Source organism: Trachemys scripta, chromosome 2 (genome assembly GCF_013100865.1).
Source record: "Trachemys scripta elegans isolate TJP31775 chromosome 2, CAS_Tse_1.0, whole genome shotgun sequence".
Taxonomy (NCBI): domain Eukaryota; kingdom Metazoa; phylum Chordata; order Testudines; family Emydidae; genus Trachemys; species Trachemys scripta.
In genome coordinates, this window is record NC_048299.1 from 114,534,478 (window position 1) to 114,551,482 (window position 17,005).

Here is a 17,005-nt window from a genome sequence, read left to right on the forward strand (position 1 = left end):
TTGAGAGGTTGCTTCCTAAATTAATCTCTAGAATAATGTTGGAATTCCATCTGAAGCAGGTAATCCATTGACCTTTTTTTTTTTTTTTTTTTTTTTTTAATCTGAAGTACCATGCCACCAGAGAGGATGAGAAGCTGCACACTTCTTGGATGTCCATCAAGCCTTGGCATTTACCTGCAGAGGACAAAACCCTTCTAGAAATCCCCTAAACTATTTGTCTCCTTTGCTTCCCTTCTCATACATTCTGCAATATCCTGTCAGAGACTTTCCTAATGGATTTCGCTCTGTGTCCTGCTTTGGTAGGAGTTGATAGCAACCCCTCTCTTGCAAGGTATAAGGGCCCACTTGACCAGAATCCAGACTATATTGGTAGCTTTGCTTTGAGATGTCCCTCTCCTAGAAATCTATAAAGCAGCAGTCTGGGGCTCTGTGTATACTTTTACTAGTGTGACAAAGTTCCTCCTCCGTCTTGGTGGGTCCTGCGTTTATTGGCGGATTTTCTTACCTCAGAGATTCACCATGTGGGTTGGCGAACAGCCCAGAGACCTTCCCCTCTGGAAGAACCCACAGTCCAGGTTGATTGGGAGGTTTGGGGGGAACCCGGGCCTGCCCTCTACTCTGGGTTCCAGCCCAGGGCCCTGTGGACTGCAGCTGTCTGTAGTGCCTCCTGTAACAGCTGCATGACAGCTACAACTCCCTGGGCTACTTCCCCATGGCCTCCTCCAAACACCTTCCTTATTCTCACCACAGGACCTTCCTCCTGGTGTCTGATAACGCTTGTGTTCCTCAGTCCTCCAGCAGCACACCCTCTCACTCTCCGCTCCTTGCACCTCTTGCTTCCAGCTCCTCACACTCGCACCATAAACTGAAGCGAGCTCCTTTTAAAACCCAGGTGCCCTGAGTAACCTGCCTTAATTGATTCTAGCAGCTTCTTCTTAATTGGCTCCAGGTGTCCTAATTAGCCTGCCTGCCTTAACTGGTTCTAGCAGGTTCCCGATTACTCTAGTGCAGCCCCTTCTCTGGTCACTCAGGGAACAGAAAACTACTCATCCAGTGACCAGTATATTTGTCCTCTACCAGACTGGTCTGGGTCTGTCACATATCCCTCCCCCCTGCTCAACGCCAAGGGGTTGGGTATCTTGGGATGCCAGACAGTGCACACGTGACAAGCCATCGGTGTTGCCATGACAGCTCCCTGCTCTGTGTTGCACATGGAACTGGAAAGGTTGGAGGGATAAGAACCATCTGGTCACCCTTGTGTTCTTCTCCTTGTTCCGCTGCATCCATTGAAGAGGGGCATGGTCGGGCACGAGGACAAAGCTGCGTCCGAGAAGGTAGTTGCGCAATGTTTCCATGGCCCATTTTACAGCGAGGCATTCTCTCTCCACCACTGCATATTTTTGTTCCCTTGGAAGGAGTTTCCGACTGAGGTATAGAATTGGGTGTTCCTCGTCCCCGACCATCTGGGATAGAACGGCTCCCACCCTACTTCCGATGCATCCATCTGCAGGATAAACTCCTTGGTGAAATCAGAGGCTATCAGTATGGGGTTACTGCAGAGGGCAGTCCGTAGGTCTGTGAATGCTTCCTCTGCTGCGTCAGACCATCTCACCAGATCAGGTCCACGGGCTTTCACTAGGTCTGTCAGGGGCTTGCCCTTGTGGCAAAGTGGGGGATAAATCGTCGGTAATACCCCACCACACCTAGGAACGCCCGGACTTGTTTCTTGCGACTTGGTCGGGGCCAATTTTGGATGGCCTCTAACTTGTTCACTTGGGGTTTTACCAAACCTTTTCCCACAATGTAGCCAAGATATTTGGACTCTGTAAACCCTACAGCGCACTTGGCAGGGTTTGCTGTAAAGCCAGCTGGCCTGAAGGTATCAAGGACTGCCTCCACCTTCTCCAGGTGGGTTTCCCTGTCTGGGGTATGAATGACCACATTGTCCAAGTAGGCAGCAGCATAACTGTTATGCGGGCGTAATAGCTTGTCCATGAGGCGCTGGAAGGTAGCTGGGGCCCCATGTAGTCCAAAAGGGAGGACAGTATATTGAAAAAGACCCTCTGGTGTAGAGAACACATTCTTTTCCTTTGTGTCTTCTGCAAGGGGAATCTAATGAAGGACCTCTGTACGCTGCTCCATATACATACCCCGCCATAGCTTGTATCAGTGTCCGCACGATGTCATCCATTGTGGTGAAAAAAAATAAACCCTCTCCCTTTTTTTATTGTTGTTGTGTGGTTTTTTTTTTTTTAATCACCCTCCTTCTTCTGCCACGCTGTGCACCCCAAGATCCCACCGCTAACACCAGTGTGACAAAGTTCCTCCTCTATCTTGGTGGGTTCTGCGCTTATTGATTTTCTTGCCTCAGAGATTCACCATGTGGGTTGGCGTGGAGCAGCGTGGAGCAGCCCCCAACCCAGTATCCCAGCTGGAGCACCGGAGTGGGGCCAAGCCACATGGTGCGGCCCCCGACCCAGTGTCCTGGCTGGAGCGCCGGAGTGGAGCAAGCCCCAGACCTCGCTCCCCAGTGGGAACTCGCGGGCTGACTTAAAACGGCTTGCAGGCTGGATCCGGCCCGCGGGCTGTAGTTTGCCCACCCCGGCATAGTCCAATGAACACTGGTAGCAGAAATCTTCCTGTCTAAGGTTCAAGGAGCACATGTGTATCTTGAGTGGAATACATATAGGAAGCACGCATCTTGAAGAGCTCCAGTTACTAGACAAGGTAAATAACCATATTACAGTAATGGGGGACATATAAAGTATCTGAGCACCTCCCAGTATTTAATAGAAGTAGCGAGTGTGTTGTTAGTATGAATGCAGGTGTTTCTGAAATACTAGGAAAATAAGCAAGAGAGAGAGGCCCTCCCAAAATTGCCCTGAATGATCAGTGGGGAAGAGATTCTTTGATAAGATAATTAAACTGTCATCCATTTTGCATTGTGGGAAGAAGCTGCCAGCAGATATTCTTTCCTCAGGTGAATAAGGTATAAACTACCTTCTGTCCATGCATGTAAGGAACTGCCTCAGGGCATGGTTAGGCATACGCTGTATAACTGCTGCATTAAGACAGCAATCCAACAGTGCCTAGCACAGCACAGAACATGTATGAATAAGTCCCTACCAAATTCATGGTTTACTTTGGTTAATTTCATAGCCCCAGGGTCTTAAGTGGTCAATTTAATGATTTCAGATGTTTCCATCTTAAATTTCACAGTGCTGTAACTATGGGGGTCCTGATCCAAAAGGGTATTGTGGGGTGGTGGTCCTAAAGCTGTTGTACGGGGGTTGCAGGATTGTCATACTCAGGTCTGTGGCATTTCCTGTAACTGGAGGAGGCTCCCGGAGGTAGAGGTAGGTCCAATCTCCCCAGTGTTGGTGGGAGTGCCCCAGCTGGGGGCTCCTAGCTGCTAGTCAGGGCCAGTGGTGGACTAATGCATGGGCCCAGGGGCCCCGGACAGTTTGAAAAATGGGTGCCCTAGCTCTGGCAGGAGCCACGGGTGGAAGTCCCGAGCACCAGCAGGAGCCGGAGGAGGGAGCAAGGGGGGCAGAAGCCCCAAACTTGGGTGGCCCGGAGCCCAGGCAGGATCCCTTGGGAACTGCAGCCCTGAGTCTGTGCACACCGAGCTCTGGCTTTAGCCCTGGGGCGGGGGTGTATGTGGCCTCCCCAAGCCCGGGCAGGAGCTGTGGGGATGGCAGCCCCAAGTTCTGGCTGAAGCCTGGGTGCCCCTAGCCCTGGCAGGAGCCATGGGGGGAGTGTGGGGGGAGAGAAGGGAGCAGCAGCCCTGGAACTCGGTATCCCGAGCTTGGGCAGGAGCTGTGGGGGTGGGGTGGGGGGGCGGGGAGGCGGCAGCCCTGAGCCTGGGCAGGAGCCACCGGGGGTGGAAGCCCTGAGTCCCCACTGGGGACCAGCTGCCCCCAACCCTGGCAGGAACCACAGGGTGGGAGTGTGGCAGCCCCAGAACTTCGGTGTCCTGAGCCATGGCAGGAGCCGCGGGGAGCAGCCCTGAGCTGGGCAGGAGCTGCGGGTAGTGGCAGCCCCCAGCCCAGGTCCCTGAACCCGAGCAGGAGCCGGAGTGGGTGGAAGCCCCGAGTCCCAGCTGGTGCCTGGGTGCAACTAGCCCAGGCAGGAGCTGAGGAGGAAGGGAGAGCAGCAGCCTGGGCAGGAGCCATGGGGGAGAGGGAGTGGAAGCCCCACAGCTTGGAGGCCCTGAGCCCAGGCAGGAACAGTGCGCTGTTGGGGGCGGAAGCCCTGGAACTAGGACACCCTGAGCCCAGGCAGGAGCCGCGGGGAGCCACAGTCTGGAGCCCAGCTCTGGGGCTTCTGCAGCACATAAGTGAGGGTGTACCACCCTCTTCTGTGCTGCCTGTGGAGGTGGGTCTGACCTCTCCCCTTAACAGTCATGCAGGGGAAGGACAAGTCCTGTCCATCCCCAGCCTGGCTGATTTTGGGGAGATCAGATTTCATGGGGCAGGGCTTATTTTCATGGTCCATGACACATTTTTTACAGCTGTGAAATTGGTAGGGCCCTATATATGACACATTTAATGAGACAAATATAGGCATATTCATAGCTGTCTAGTTATGTGTTATTTAACTCTGACTGTAATGCCTTCAGAGCAGACAAGTCAATTTGTTTGGTTTATGAAGTTTTCAAATCTTCTAGAACTATATACAAAAATACATCGTACAGTTTGAAAATGCTATCATACCCTGAAGGCAGTGCAATATGAAAAGCAGTATTTCCATTTTCACTCTGAATAATTTTAACTCAATAGATATTTTTTCCTTAGATATGTGAGTAGGTGATTGTTGACATTAAGTTTACAAGGCTGGAAAATTACAATAAATTCTTGTGACCTGTAGTCTGAATTACTGTCAGAAATAATAAAGGGTCTGTGCTGCATATTAGTCAGGATAATGCTGTCTTAAAATTCATGCTGTGAAGCAATAGGTTAGTTCTTTGTTTATTATGGTGGTGTACTTATTAGAAATCCTCTTTGAGTACCCTAGAGGAATATATCAGTATAGCCCTGTGTATATAAATGAGAAGTAATGATTCACACTTCAAGATTTAAAATAAAGCTTGCAAACCTGTAATAGTAGTTTAAAAATGAAACTCAGAATTTACTGTGCTCAGTCTTAAAATCAGCTCTTTCTAAAGGTGATATTCCATGTAAGGCTTAATCTTGAAATGTAAATAACTGGATATTAAACATTTTGCTTTATTATAAAGGTACCCTTTTGTTTCCATAGTTAAGGCTGAGTTTAAGTTTGTATTAGAGCAGGGAAACATCATTGTTATGTGGAAATGATATAGCATATCTTCCACAGCTTAAAGAACTTCCTCAAAAGGTAAAGAATGAATTTTCATATAAATCTGTTAATTAAGATATAAGCATTTTAAAATATCCCAAAAATTCTAAAAAGGGGACAAGTCTATTATTTTTAAAACCAGTGGATAAATAAATGCTTCGTGTTTTTTTTTTTTTTTTTTTTTGGTGGGCATAGAAATGTGAAAACGGACTTGCCTCTAGTAGGGTTACCATATTTGACAAATAAAAAAAGAGGACCCTCCATGGGGCCCTGGCCCCTCCCATTTCCCTCCCCCAGCCCTTCCCCAACTCCGCCCCTTCCCCGCCCCAACCCCGACCTAACTCCTCCCCCTCGTCCTTCTCACTCCCAGCCATGCGAAAAGGGCTGTCCGAGCACTACCGGCCTCACGGTTTGCCGGGCAGCCCCCAGACACTGCACCCTTGGCCGGCGCTTCCGCAGCGCAGCTGGAGCCCGGGAGGGGAAGCGCCCAGCTGGGGGCGCAGGGTCTGGAGGCTGCCCGGCAAACCGTGAAGCCGGTAGCGCTTGGGCTTCGGGCAGCCCCTATGCCTCCAGACCCTGCGCCCCTGGGCAGGGCACTTCCCCTCCCTGGCTCCGGCGGCGCAGGGTCCGGAGGTATGGGGGCTGCCCAAAGCCCGTAGCGCTCGGCTCTTAAACAGAGCCGAAGAGTCAGGGGAGGAGCAGAACCGCCGCGGCCGGAGGCTCTGCTCCTCCCCTGACTCTTCGGCTCTGTTTAAGAGCCGAGCTGCCTGAGCGCTACCGGTTTCGGGGAGCCCCCATGCCTCCGGACCCTGCGCCGCCGGAGCCGGGGAGGGGAAGTGCCTGGCTGGGGTCCGGAGGCAAGGGGGCTGCCTGAAGCCCATAGCGCTCGGGCAGCTCGGCTCTTAAACAGAGCTGAAGAGTCAGGGGAGGAGCAGAGCCGCCGCGGGAGGGGAAGTGCCCAGCCGGCATTTTCCCGGACATGTTCGGCTTTTTGGCAATTCCCCCCGGACGGGGGTTTGATTGCCGAAAAGCCGGACATGTCCGGGAAAAACCGGACGTATGGTAACCCTAGCCCCTAGACTGTATCAAAAAGTCAGGCATGCAATAATGAAAAATTATTACCGGTAATTTGTTATTTTTTGAATACTAGTTATAAATGGTTTGGTCTGTGCTGCAATGATTAAGGTTCAAAATCTATCATTATGATCCAAAGTCGTCTTACTAAAAAAAAAAAAAAAAGGGAAATTCTCACTATGTTGGTGGTTGAAGAAACCTTGAAAACTTGAATAGCATATAGACTGGTGCAGTTAATTGTGTTATCTACTTGAATCTGAAACAATACCACGGAGGCTTGGATTGCCCCTTTTTATATGAAGGTTAACTCTGAAACCTACAGGTAACTTAAATGTCATCATTAAGTCTCACTGCTGATCTTTTTGGCAGAAACAGTTAGTTAATGTGACAAACTGAGATGACTAAGAATTTAAAACTTTAGAGAACAAGATGTCTTTGATAAATCTATGGAGCCATTATGGTGCCTTCATGCCAAAGCTGTGCTGACATCTGCATCTTGCCCAAATTTTATAGTATGTATTCTTTGCATGACGTTTCTGAAAAATTACAAGTAGTCAGCTAGCTAACTTGAGTTAGAGGCATTTAAAATTTACTCTTGAATTCTTTTGTTGAGTATAATTTCTTTGAACTCTCCAGCAAAGAAATCATCTGACGTGTGGCAGTTGAAACTGATTTATATAAATTTTGGAATTATTTTGAAAGTTTCTTGATATTCATTTTTTATGAACTTTTTCATAACCATAACTAATCTTGCATCAATTGCTTTGTTAGAGAAGTGATACTGGAACATTCTCTGCAGGGTAAGTCATCTATGAGAAGACAACAGAAAACTCTTAATTAAAAAAAACTGTTACAGAAGAGCAAATTATATGATTCAGTGCTTCACCGGTTGACCTATGAGCAAAGAGTTGCTCTGAGCTGGTCTCCTGGACCTTGAGAATTTGCGGGAGAGTTGTTATCCTGTGGATCCCTAAGACTGCAGAACAACTCCCCTCAAGTGCTTACAGATCTTGGCAAGCCCTTTCGCCATCCAGCCTAATCACCCCATACTAATATAAGAACTGCCATAATGGATCAAACTATTGGTTCATCAATCCTAGTCACTTGGGTTCTGACAAATAAATTAGAAGCAGCTCTTCATGATCTTGAATCTCAAGCTGAAAAAATGAACAAACTTGAAAAAGCTTTACAGGTTATATTTAACTTATTGGCATGACGAAAACTGACGACTTATTCCAATGCCCATTTTCTGTTTTGTAGCCAGATTGTCATCCATTGTAGTAATTAGTTTCTTAATCCATAACTGTGTATTTCCCAGTAAAACAAAATCTCTTGACTGTATGCCAAGGAATTTATGAAAGTCCCAATTCCCCACCTCCCCCCTTTTTTATCTGCTATTCTGATATCTTTCATAGATTCATAGATACTAGGACTGGAAGGGACCTCGAGAGGTCATCGAGTCCAGTCCCCTACCCTCATGGCAGGACCAAATACTGTCTAGACCATCCCTGATAGACATTTATCTAACCTACTCTTAAATATCTCCAGAAATGGAGATTCCACAACCTCCCTAGGCAGTTTATTCCAGTGTTTAACCACCTTGACAGTTAGGAACTTTTTCCTAATGTCCAACCTAAACCTCCCTTGCTGCAGTTTAAGCCCATTGCTTCTTGTTCTATCCTTAGAGGCTAAGGTGAACAAGTTTTCTCCCTCCTCCTTATGACACCCTTTTAAATACCTGAAAACTGCTATCATGTCCCTTCTCAGTCTTCTCTTTTCCAAACTAAACAAACCCAATTCTTTCAGCCTTCCTTCATAGGTCATGTTCTCAAGACCTTTAATCATTCTTGTTGCTCTTCTCTGGACCCTCTCCAATTTCTCCACGTCTTTTTTGAAATGTGGTGCCCAGAACTGGACACACTACTCCAGTTGAGGCCTAACCAGCGCAGAGTAGAGCGGAAGAATGACTTCTCATGTCTTGCTCACAACACACCTGTTAATACATCCCAGAATCATGTTTGCTTTTTTTGCAACAGCATCACACTGTTGACTCATATTTACCTTGTGGTCCACTATAACCCCTAGATCCCTTTCTGCTGTACTCCTTCCTAGACAGTCTCTTCCCATTCTGTTCAAAGAATCCTAATACATTAGAGAGGCATGTAGTGGTTTGTCCTTATATTATCATCTGTGTTAGAATTCTGTTTTTAATTATTTCAGTCAGTTTACTTGGGGTGGTACAAAATTTAGTAACATGTTACTTGCAGGATTACCCCTACTACTCTTTTCTAAGACATGTCCATTTTCTACATTCTGATCTCCTAGTACAGTAGCTGGTTTTAATGAGTGAATACTTTTGCTAGCATCTCAGAACTCTTTGATGGATAACATCTAGGCCTGCTGACTCATTGCTCCTTAACTCATCAGCTGGTTCCAGCACCTTTGCCTTGAACATCTCAGTCTCTGACAGTTCTTCATTGTTATTACAGTAACTCCTCACTTAAAGTCATCCCGGTTAACGTTGTTACGTCGTTTGACAGCTGCCTGCTTTGTCTACTGCTTGCAGGAAGAGCAGCCCGTTGCAGCTAGCTGGTGGGGGCTTGGAACCAGGGTGGACCGGCAGCCCCCTATCAGCTCACCGCTCCCCTAAGTTCTCTGTGCAGCAACTGCCTACAGTTCAGCTGTGTCCCTCCCTCCACTGCCATGTGCTGCTCCTGCCCTCTGCCTTGGAGCTGCTCCCCGAGACTCCTGCTTGCTGTACGGGGGGAGGGAGGGAAGAGGGGGGCTAATGTCAGGGTGTCCCCCTCCCCCCTGCTCCTGCACCCCGCTTACCCCATCTTCCATAGAGCAGGGGGGACACAGCAGGGCTCAGGACAGAGGGACCTTCCAGGCAGCAGCTGTGGTCTCAGCAAGCTGATCTAATTAACAAGGCAGTGTAATTAAAGGGGAAATGCGCATATTTCTCTCTAATACATACTCCCTCAATTCCTGCTGCCTTGTAGAGTGAGAGAGTTAACCATTGAGGGCTCAGCCAATTGCTAGTTCATCATTTAGCAGTAAGGGAAATATCCCACCCTCTGACTCCTCTACCTCAACCAAGCTTCACAATCATCATCACTGTGTACCAGTATTAAATTGTTTGTTTAAAACTTATAGTGTGTGTGTGTGTGTGTGTGTGTGTGTGTATATATATATGTATATATAGTCAGTCTTTTGTCTGGTGAAAAAAAATTCCCTGGAACCTAACCCTCCCCCCCACCCCCATTTACATTAATTCTTATGGGGAAATTGGATTTGCTTAACATTGTTTCGCTTAAAGTCGCATTTTTCAGGAACATAACTACAACGTTAAGTGAGGAGTTACTGTACTTGAAAAGAGTAAGGCTGTGGTTGACATTTCCCTATTGTAATCTGTAATGAAGACTGATACAAAGAAATCATTTGGCTTCTCTGCAGTGTTATCCTCAGTCATTACTTCCTTAACTCTCTATTCCAGCAGATTTACACATTCTTTTGTTGTCTTCCTGCTTCTCATAATTTTAACAAATGTCTTATTTATTTTTATACCTTTAGCTACTTGTGCTTCATATCTATCTTCACCCTCCCACTCTCCTTGAATATTACTTGATGTAACTTATGCTTCCCTTTATTAGCTGCACATGGTTTGCCCTTCCATTTTCTGAAGGCTCAAATAAGGTCTTCAATCTTACTGCTTAATCATATTGGTTTTCTACTTGCCTTCCTAGTTCCTTTTTTTAAATTAAGGGATCAAGCCCAACGTTTGTGTAGTTGAGGAGATATATGAAGAATAAATTTCTACAAACTTTCCAGAAATAGTAATGCCTAGTGTCACAGTTCAGGGCAACTGCACCTGTATTTCCCTCTCTGTGATCCAGCAAGGATATCAACTTTTAGGCTTTTGGCTCTCTGCTGTCACTTCTCTGGGAAAGAGATGCACATCTCTCTCCCTCCTGACCAGTGGATTTCCAGGCAGTGCAGTTTCCTGCCTATACTGTGTTATTCACAGCAAGCTAGACTGCCTAGACCAGGGGTTCTCACAACAATTTTTTGGTGGCCTCGGAGTGCGGCCATCAACTTTCACTGGTGGCTGCACTGACACTTTTTCCTAAAATATTTAATTAACTTTAGGAAAAACAATTAAATATGCACAGATACACATCCAAATCATTGTAATTTATATTTGTAGGGTTTTTTGGCAGACTCAGTAATAAAAATAATGCTGCCTCCCCCTTTGGGAGTGATATTTGTATATTTGTTAATATCACAGCACACTTAGTAGCTACCTGGGAGGCTATGAAAAGTGATAAGTGATATTAACAAATATACAAGTATCACTTTTCACAGATAGCTAGTAAGTCTGCTGTGAAAAGTGATACTTGCATGTTTGTAAATATCACTTTTCTCAGCAAACCCTAGGACCCATTAAGCTCTGGGGGGGGAGGGGACGAGGTTGAAGGGGCAGGCATCAGGGGTAGGCATCAGGGGCCAGAGGCGATGGTGGGATGGATGTGTGGCTGGGGAAGCAGCGGGGGCCAGGGGCGATGGGGATGGATGATGAGTCCCTCTGTCGCGTGGCCAGCCCCAGGGCCTGGTGTCTGCTGTCATGCGGCCAGGGCTGGGGCTCAGTGCCTGCAGCCAGAGCCTGGTGCTGGGGACAGGAACTGCATGGCTGGAGCCAGGGAACGGAGCCTGCTGCCATGCAGCCAGAGCTGTGAGTCAGTGCCCGGGGCCAGTGCCTTCTGCCGCACAGCCAGAGCACAGTGCTAGGTGCCAGAGCCCAGGGTTGCATGGCTGGAGCCAGGAATCAGCGCCTGCCGCTGTGTGACTGGAGCTTGGGACTGGAGCCGGGGGCCAGCACCTGCTGCCTCACAGCTGGAACCAGGGGCCGGAGCTGAAGCCCCGCAGCTGGAGGCCAAGGCCTCGTGACCAGAGCCAGGGGGTGGAGGGGTGGAGGGGCAGGAGGTGAGTACCCACTGCCCTGTGGTCAGAGCCCGGGGCCTCATGGCCAAGCTCCTGAAGTCCCACTGCTAGAGCCTGCCGCCCAAAACCCCTCCCCCCAAGGTGGGTCAAGAACTCACCTTGCTCCTGCAGCGTTGTGCCCCATCTCCTTCCAGAGGCAGTGCAGGGCGGCACATCCAGGAGCAACAAGGAGGGAGTGGGGGAGGGGCTGATGTTCCCCCCCCACATTACCTCCCAGGAGGCTGTCCTGGCCACTTGAAAACCCCCTGGTGGCCACATTTGAGTAACATTAGCCTAGACAGGCCAGCATCTGTGCTTTGCTTTCTCCTGAGAGGCTATGAACAGCGTAATTATGCACAGTTATAATTTACCACACAGCTCTTTCTAAATAAGCACATTTGGTGAAAGCATTACAGAGGAAATGTATTAAAAACAATAAGAACTTACACATGCTAAAATTACCAGTTGGTCACCCCACCCCCAACCTTGGGGTCTGGTGCTGGTGTTAGTCTTTCCAGGTCTTCCCGAAGGATTGGGGCCCCCTTTGGACAGAAGGACCTGTCAGTTTTCTGGATCAGAAAGAAGTTCCTGAGTCAGCTTATGCAATTTCTTTGCTTGTCTGTTGGTCTCTGGAGAATCCAGATTGAACCAGTATGCCACTCTCCAGGTAGTGGTACTTCTCTGGAGGTGTTACAACCTGAATGGATTTGCTCAATCACCCCGTACTGCTCTTTGTTCTTGGATGACTGTGGTCCCCTCACTTATGGAATTAGACACAATCCCTAGTCTATAATGATATGTAAACTTAATACATTAAGTATGACTGGGTTTAAAAAAAAATAAGATAAGTTCATGGAGGATAGGGTCATCAATGGCTATTAGTCAAGATTGTCAGGGACGCAGATCCATGCTTGGCGTGTTTGTAAACATCAGACTGCTAGAAGCTGGGACTGGATGATAGGGTGGATCTCTCGATAAAAGTGTCCTGTTCTGTTCACTCCTTCTGAAGCATCTGCTACTGGTCACTGTCAGAAGATAGCATACTGGACTAAATGGACCATTGGTCTGACCCAGTATGGCCATTATTTATAGTGTGTAAGATCTCCCAAAGATATTGCAGGAAATTGCCATATCTGTCACAACTGGACTTAATAGAGGTACATTGGAGACCTAAATTAGAGGTACTTGTCCTTCAGCCTCCCAATATTTGTAGCAGATACTATATATCTACAAGAACTTCCATTTTAGATGATTTTAAATAAGAATTTTTACTACTTTGAAGTTCTTACTCATCTTGAATAAAGAGCACAAAGTGGCTGAGTTAGATTGTGACATAATATCCATTATATTATTCAGTTATATTTATGGTTTCATCTTGTGCCCATTTTTTCTTTTTAATAAAGATCACAGAATGCTAAAGTTACAAGATTTAATAACAAAAGCTTAATTTTTTTTCTTTTTTTGCAGTACCAATATTAGCTTGCGGTGGCGATGACTGCAAAATTAATTTGTATATTCAACAGAATGGGCAGGTAATTATTGCTTCATATCCTGTCTTGAAGTAAAATACTCATTCTTTTCTGCTTCATTTCTTTTGATGTGTGCTGCTATTCTTTTTGGCTTCTTCTATAACTGTTATCTCTCCCTAGAGAGCCATCACATAATAACAGCTTTATTTAAATTCTGTTTCAGGTATTTAGTTTTCCTGCATAGCTAATAATGGATGACACCAAGAAGGCTGAGGTGTTTAATGCCTATTTTGGTTCTGTCTTAACTAAAACAGTTAGTATTAAATGTGTTAAGCATCTGATCACAACTCACAACAAGGGGCAAGTAACACAATCCAGAATAGGAGGGAAAAGTGTAAGGCCTGATGAAATTCACCCTAGAGTACTTAAAAAACTAGTTGAAACAATTCTCAGAACTTTTAACAATTATCTTCAATAACTCATGGAGGATGGGTGAGGTCCCGGAGGACGGGAGAAGGGCAAACATAGTACCTATATTTAAAAAGGGGAACAGAGACATGAATCTAGCTTAGATTCCTGGAAAGACAGTGGAACAAATTGTTAGACCATTTATAAGCACTTAGAGGATGATAACAGGGTGATAAGGAATAGACAACATGGATTTTTCGGGAACAATTCATGCCATACCAACCTAATTTCCTTCTTTGACAGGTTACTGTCCTAGTGGATAGGAGAGAAATGGTAGATGTGGTATCTTGATTTTAGTGAAGCTTTTATAATAATAATTAATAATAATAATTACACAGTCTACTATGGCATTCTCATAAACAAACTAGGGAAATGTGGTCTAGGGGAACTTACTGTAAGGTGGGGGCACAACTGGTTGGAAAACCATGCTAAATAAAAAGTTTTATTAATGGTTCTCTGTGAAAGCGGGAGGACTTATTTAGTGGGTTTCTGCAGGCGTCTGTCTTGGTCTGATGCTAGTCAATATTTTCATTAATGACTTGAAAAATGGAGTGGAGAGTATACTTACAAAATTTGCTGATGGCACCAAGCTGGGAGAGGTTGCATGCATTTTGGAGAACAGGATTAGAATTCAGAAGGACTTTGGTAAATTTCAGAATGGTCTGAAATCAACAAGATGAAATTCAATAAAGACAATTGCAAAGTATTACACTTAAAAAAATCCAGCATACAACTAAAAATGTAGAATAACTGGCTAGGTGGCTAGGCTGAAAAGCATCTGGTGATTATAGTGGATGAGAAACTGAACATGAGCCAAAAGTGTGGTGCAGTTGCAAAAAAAGCTAATGTCATTCTGAGGTTTATTAGCAGAAGTGTCATATGTAAGACACAGAAGGTAATTGTTCCACTTTACTTGGCAGTGGTGAGGTCTCAGTTGGAGTATTGTTGCCAATTCTGGGTGCCATACTTTAAGGAAAGATGTGGACAAATTCGAGAGAGTCCAGAGGTGACCATAAAAAATGAAAAAAGACTTAGAAAGCCTGACCTATGAGGAAAGGTTAAAAAAAAAAAAAAAAAAAGGGAGGCATGTTTAGTCTTGAGAAGAGACTGAGGGAGGATCTGATAACACTCTTCAAATATGTTGAGGGCTGTTATAAAGAGCATGGAGATCAGTTGTCCTACCTTCAGTGGACTTGGAGAAGAAGTATAATGGGCTTAATATATAGAGCAAAGGAGATTTAGATTAGATATTAGGAAAAAGCTTCTTACTATAAGGATAGGTAAGCGCTGGAATGGGTTACCAAGGAAGGTTGTGGAAACCCTATAATTGGAGGTTTTTAAGGACAGGTTGGACAAACACCTCTAAGGGATAGTTTAAGGTCCTGCCTTTGCACAGGGGGGATGGACTAAGATGACCTCTTGAGGTCCCTTCCAGCCCTACATTTCTATGATTTCTTAGGTAATCATGAAATACAGATATGTCAGTTTCACACATGGAACTCTCAGGGTTTTTTAAATATTTCTCTCTATGAAAAGAAAACCTACCTCAGTCCAACCATTGAAATAAAGTAATTATGCATCTCTTTCCTTAAGGAGTATCCAAGCATTTAGTATATCATTTGAAAATAACGTCCTCAATTGAAAATGTAAATATCGTAGTCTAATTGAAATTACATTATTACTCTTTTTGGAATTAGGCATTTCCCATTAAAATTGCCTTCTGTGCCTTCTGAGTGCTTCTGAAAGTTCAAAAGAACCTTTGAAGCACATGATATCCAATAAGTTGTGACTTGTGTTCAGTATGTGTGAAAAGTACTGTGTGTCATTTGGAACATGGAAACTTTTAATTTTTCATATAGTTAACTATCAAAAGTATTCAAATGAGGATATGGGATGGAGCTATAATAGTGTATCTGAATTTTTAGCTCCTATCAAAACTTAAAAATGTTTGTGTCCCTCTGGCTTTTGGAAACTTTTTTTTAATTTCTTCCATTGACAAGTCATTCTGGCAAGGTCTCCCAAACGTGGTGATGATTTTTTATATATCTTTTGTGATAGAAATTAGAGACTAAATAAAAAATATTTCTCTGATATACACAACTTACAGTCTGAGGCCTTGTTTACAGTAAATTCAGACCTACAATTCACCCTTTGGGCAGCTCTACTGGGGTGAATTCTGGGTCTGAATTTGCTAGTGTTTATATACACACAGAAATAAGGATTTTGGAAAGCTGTGGCTAGAATGCTAATTTTTTGTTGGTGATGCTGCTGCATTGTGGCCAAGAATTTCAAAAGTGATTTTATTTTGTGTCTCAATTTTTGGGTGCCCAACTTAAGATACCTTAAAGGTACTTGGTTTTCAGAAAGTGCTGATCAACTGGTCTTCGAAAAATCAAGCCTCTTCTAAGACATTTACATCTTCAGAGTCTGTATTTGAAGATACTTTAAACTCAGTTCTTCTGGAGCTGGGGAGGATCCCTGATTTCAGATCTCACATGGTAAAATCCTGAAGCAATACCCGCTTGAAAATTTTGGGGTGTGTTGTATGCTGGTTGGGTTAGCTGCTCAATGTAAGGGCTAAAGAGGTCCATTGCAGCTAAAGTTCAGAAACTTGGCTCATACCTTATCCAAATTGACACCATTGGTAATAAGCCACTCTACACTCTTTACAGTCATGAAATGACATGGCCAAAGCAATAAAGAAAAGGTTCAGAATATACTTGTGAATGTTGGATTACATTCTGGGTCATAGCCACTGTTTCTGTTTTTGGGCCCTCATAGAGTGGACATTATTACTAATACACAGTTTCAAGGTTACTTGAAGCATAACCAATTTTCTTGCATTTGTTTAAGTGCAAAGTTGCAGGGTTTAAAATAAGTCCCCCACCGCCCCTGCATGCCTCTCCTCCATTCAAAAAGCTTGAGAATCTATGAACACCCAGTTGAACCTTTATGTTCCTTCTTAAAAGTATTTGTCTTTTAACTTTAGGTAATTAATGAGATGCAATCAAATACAGTTTTTTTCAGAGTAACATTTTGTCATTTTTTTCTAAAACTCAATGTAAATTTAATATTTGTTAAGGTTTTATACCAATAGCTTGTCCTTTTTCTCACTCCCCCATTCCATTAAGACCCACTATTCCTTCAGCTCCCTTTTTCATCCAGGTGTAGTCCAGTCATCAATTCCTGCCCACCAGGCCCAGTGTTACCAGTGTACCTTAGAACAAACCTAATTCAGTACATTAGGTGACATTTAAACTTGTACTTACTGGTCAGTTCCTCCTCTTTCCTTTTTTTGTTTTGAGTTTCAAGAGCTTGACATTTTATACAAAGTGAGGGTGGTCCCCATTTTGATAGTGAACACAAACTAATTTTAAGAATGGTGGTCTGGACCTACATTCACATACTTTATTTAAAAAAACAAACATCTTTTTGATCTGTATTTTAAAATCATCTCTTACTCTCTCCTCTCTATTTCTGTTCCTTGACCTACTACCAGCTCTGCAGACAGTTTCCCCTTCACTCCCATATTTTCTCTTTCAGGGGCACATATTTATTTGAATAAAATGTTACACCTCATCCTGTCTCCTTTCAAGTTAATTTGGTGTGGAAGATTGAGTTTACAAACACTGCCTCCTCCCCTAGCCAGTAAAGATCCTTCACCCTTCCCAGTCAACAGTGACTCTTTGGTGTTG

General features: G+C 44.9%; 1 protein-coding gene across 2 annotated transcripts in view; it reads left to right on the forward strand.

The window, feature by feature from the left end:
* Positions 1–17,005, forward strand: part of ELP2 (elongator acetyltransferase complex subunit 2) — a gene marked incomplete in the record, with an annotated part of 113,662 nt that overhangs the window by 25,024 nt on the left and 71,633 nt on the right. For both annotated transcript variants that reach the window (XM_034761460.1, XM_034761462.1), the window contains 1 exon segment: positions 12,841–12,905. In XM_034761460.1, coding sequence (XP_034617351.1) covers positions 12,841–12,905 — 65 coding nt within the window.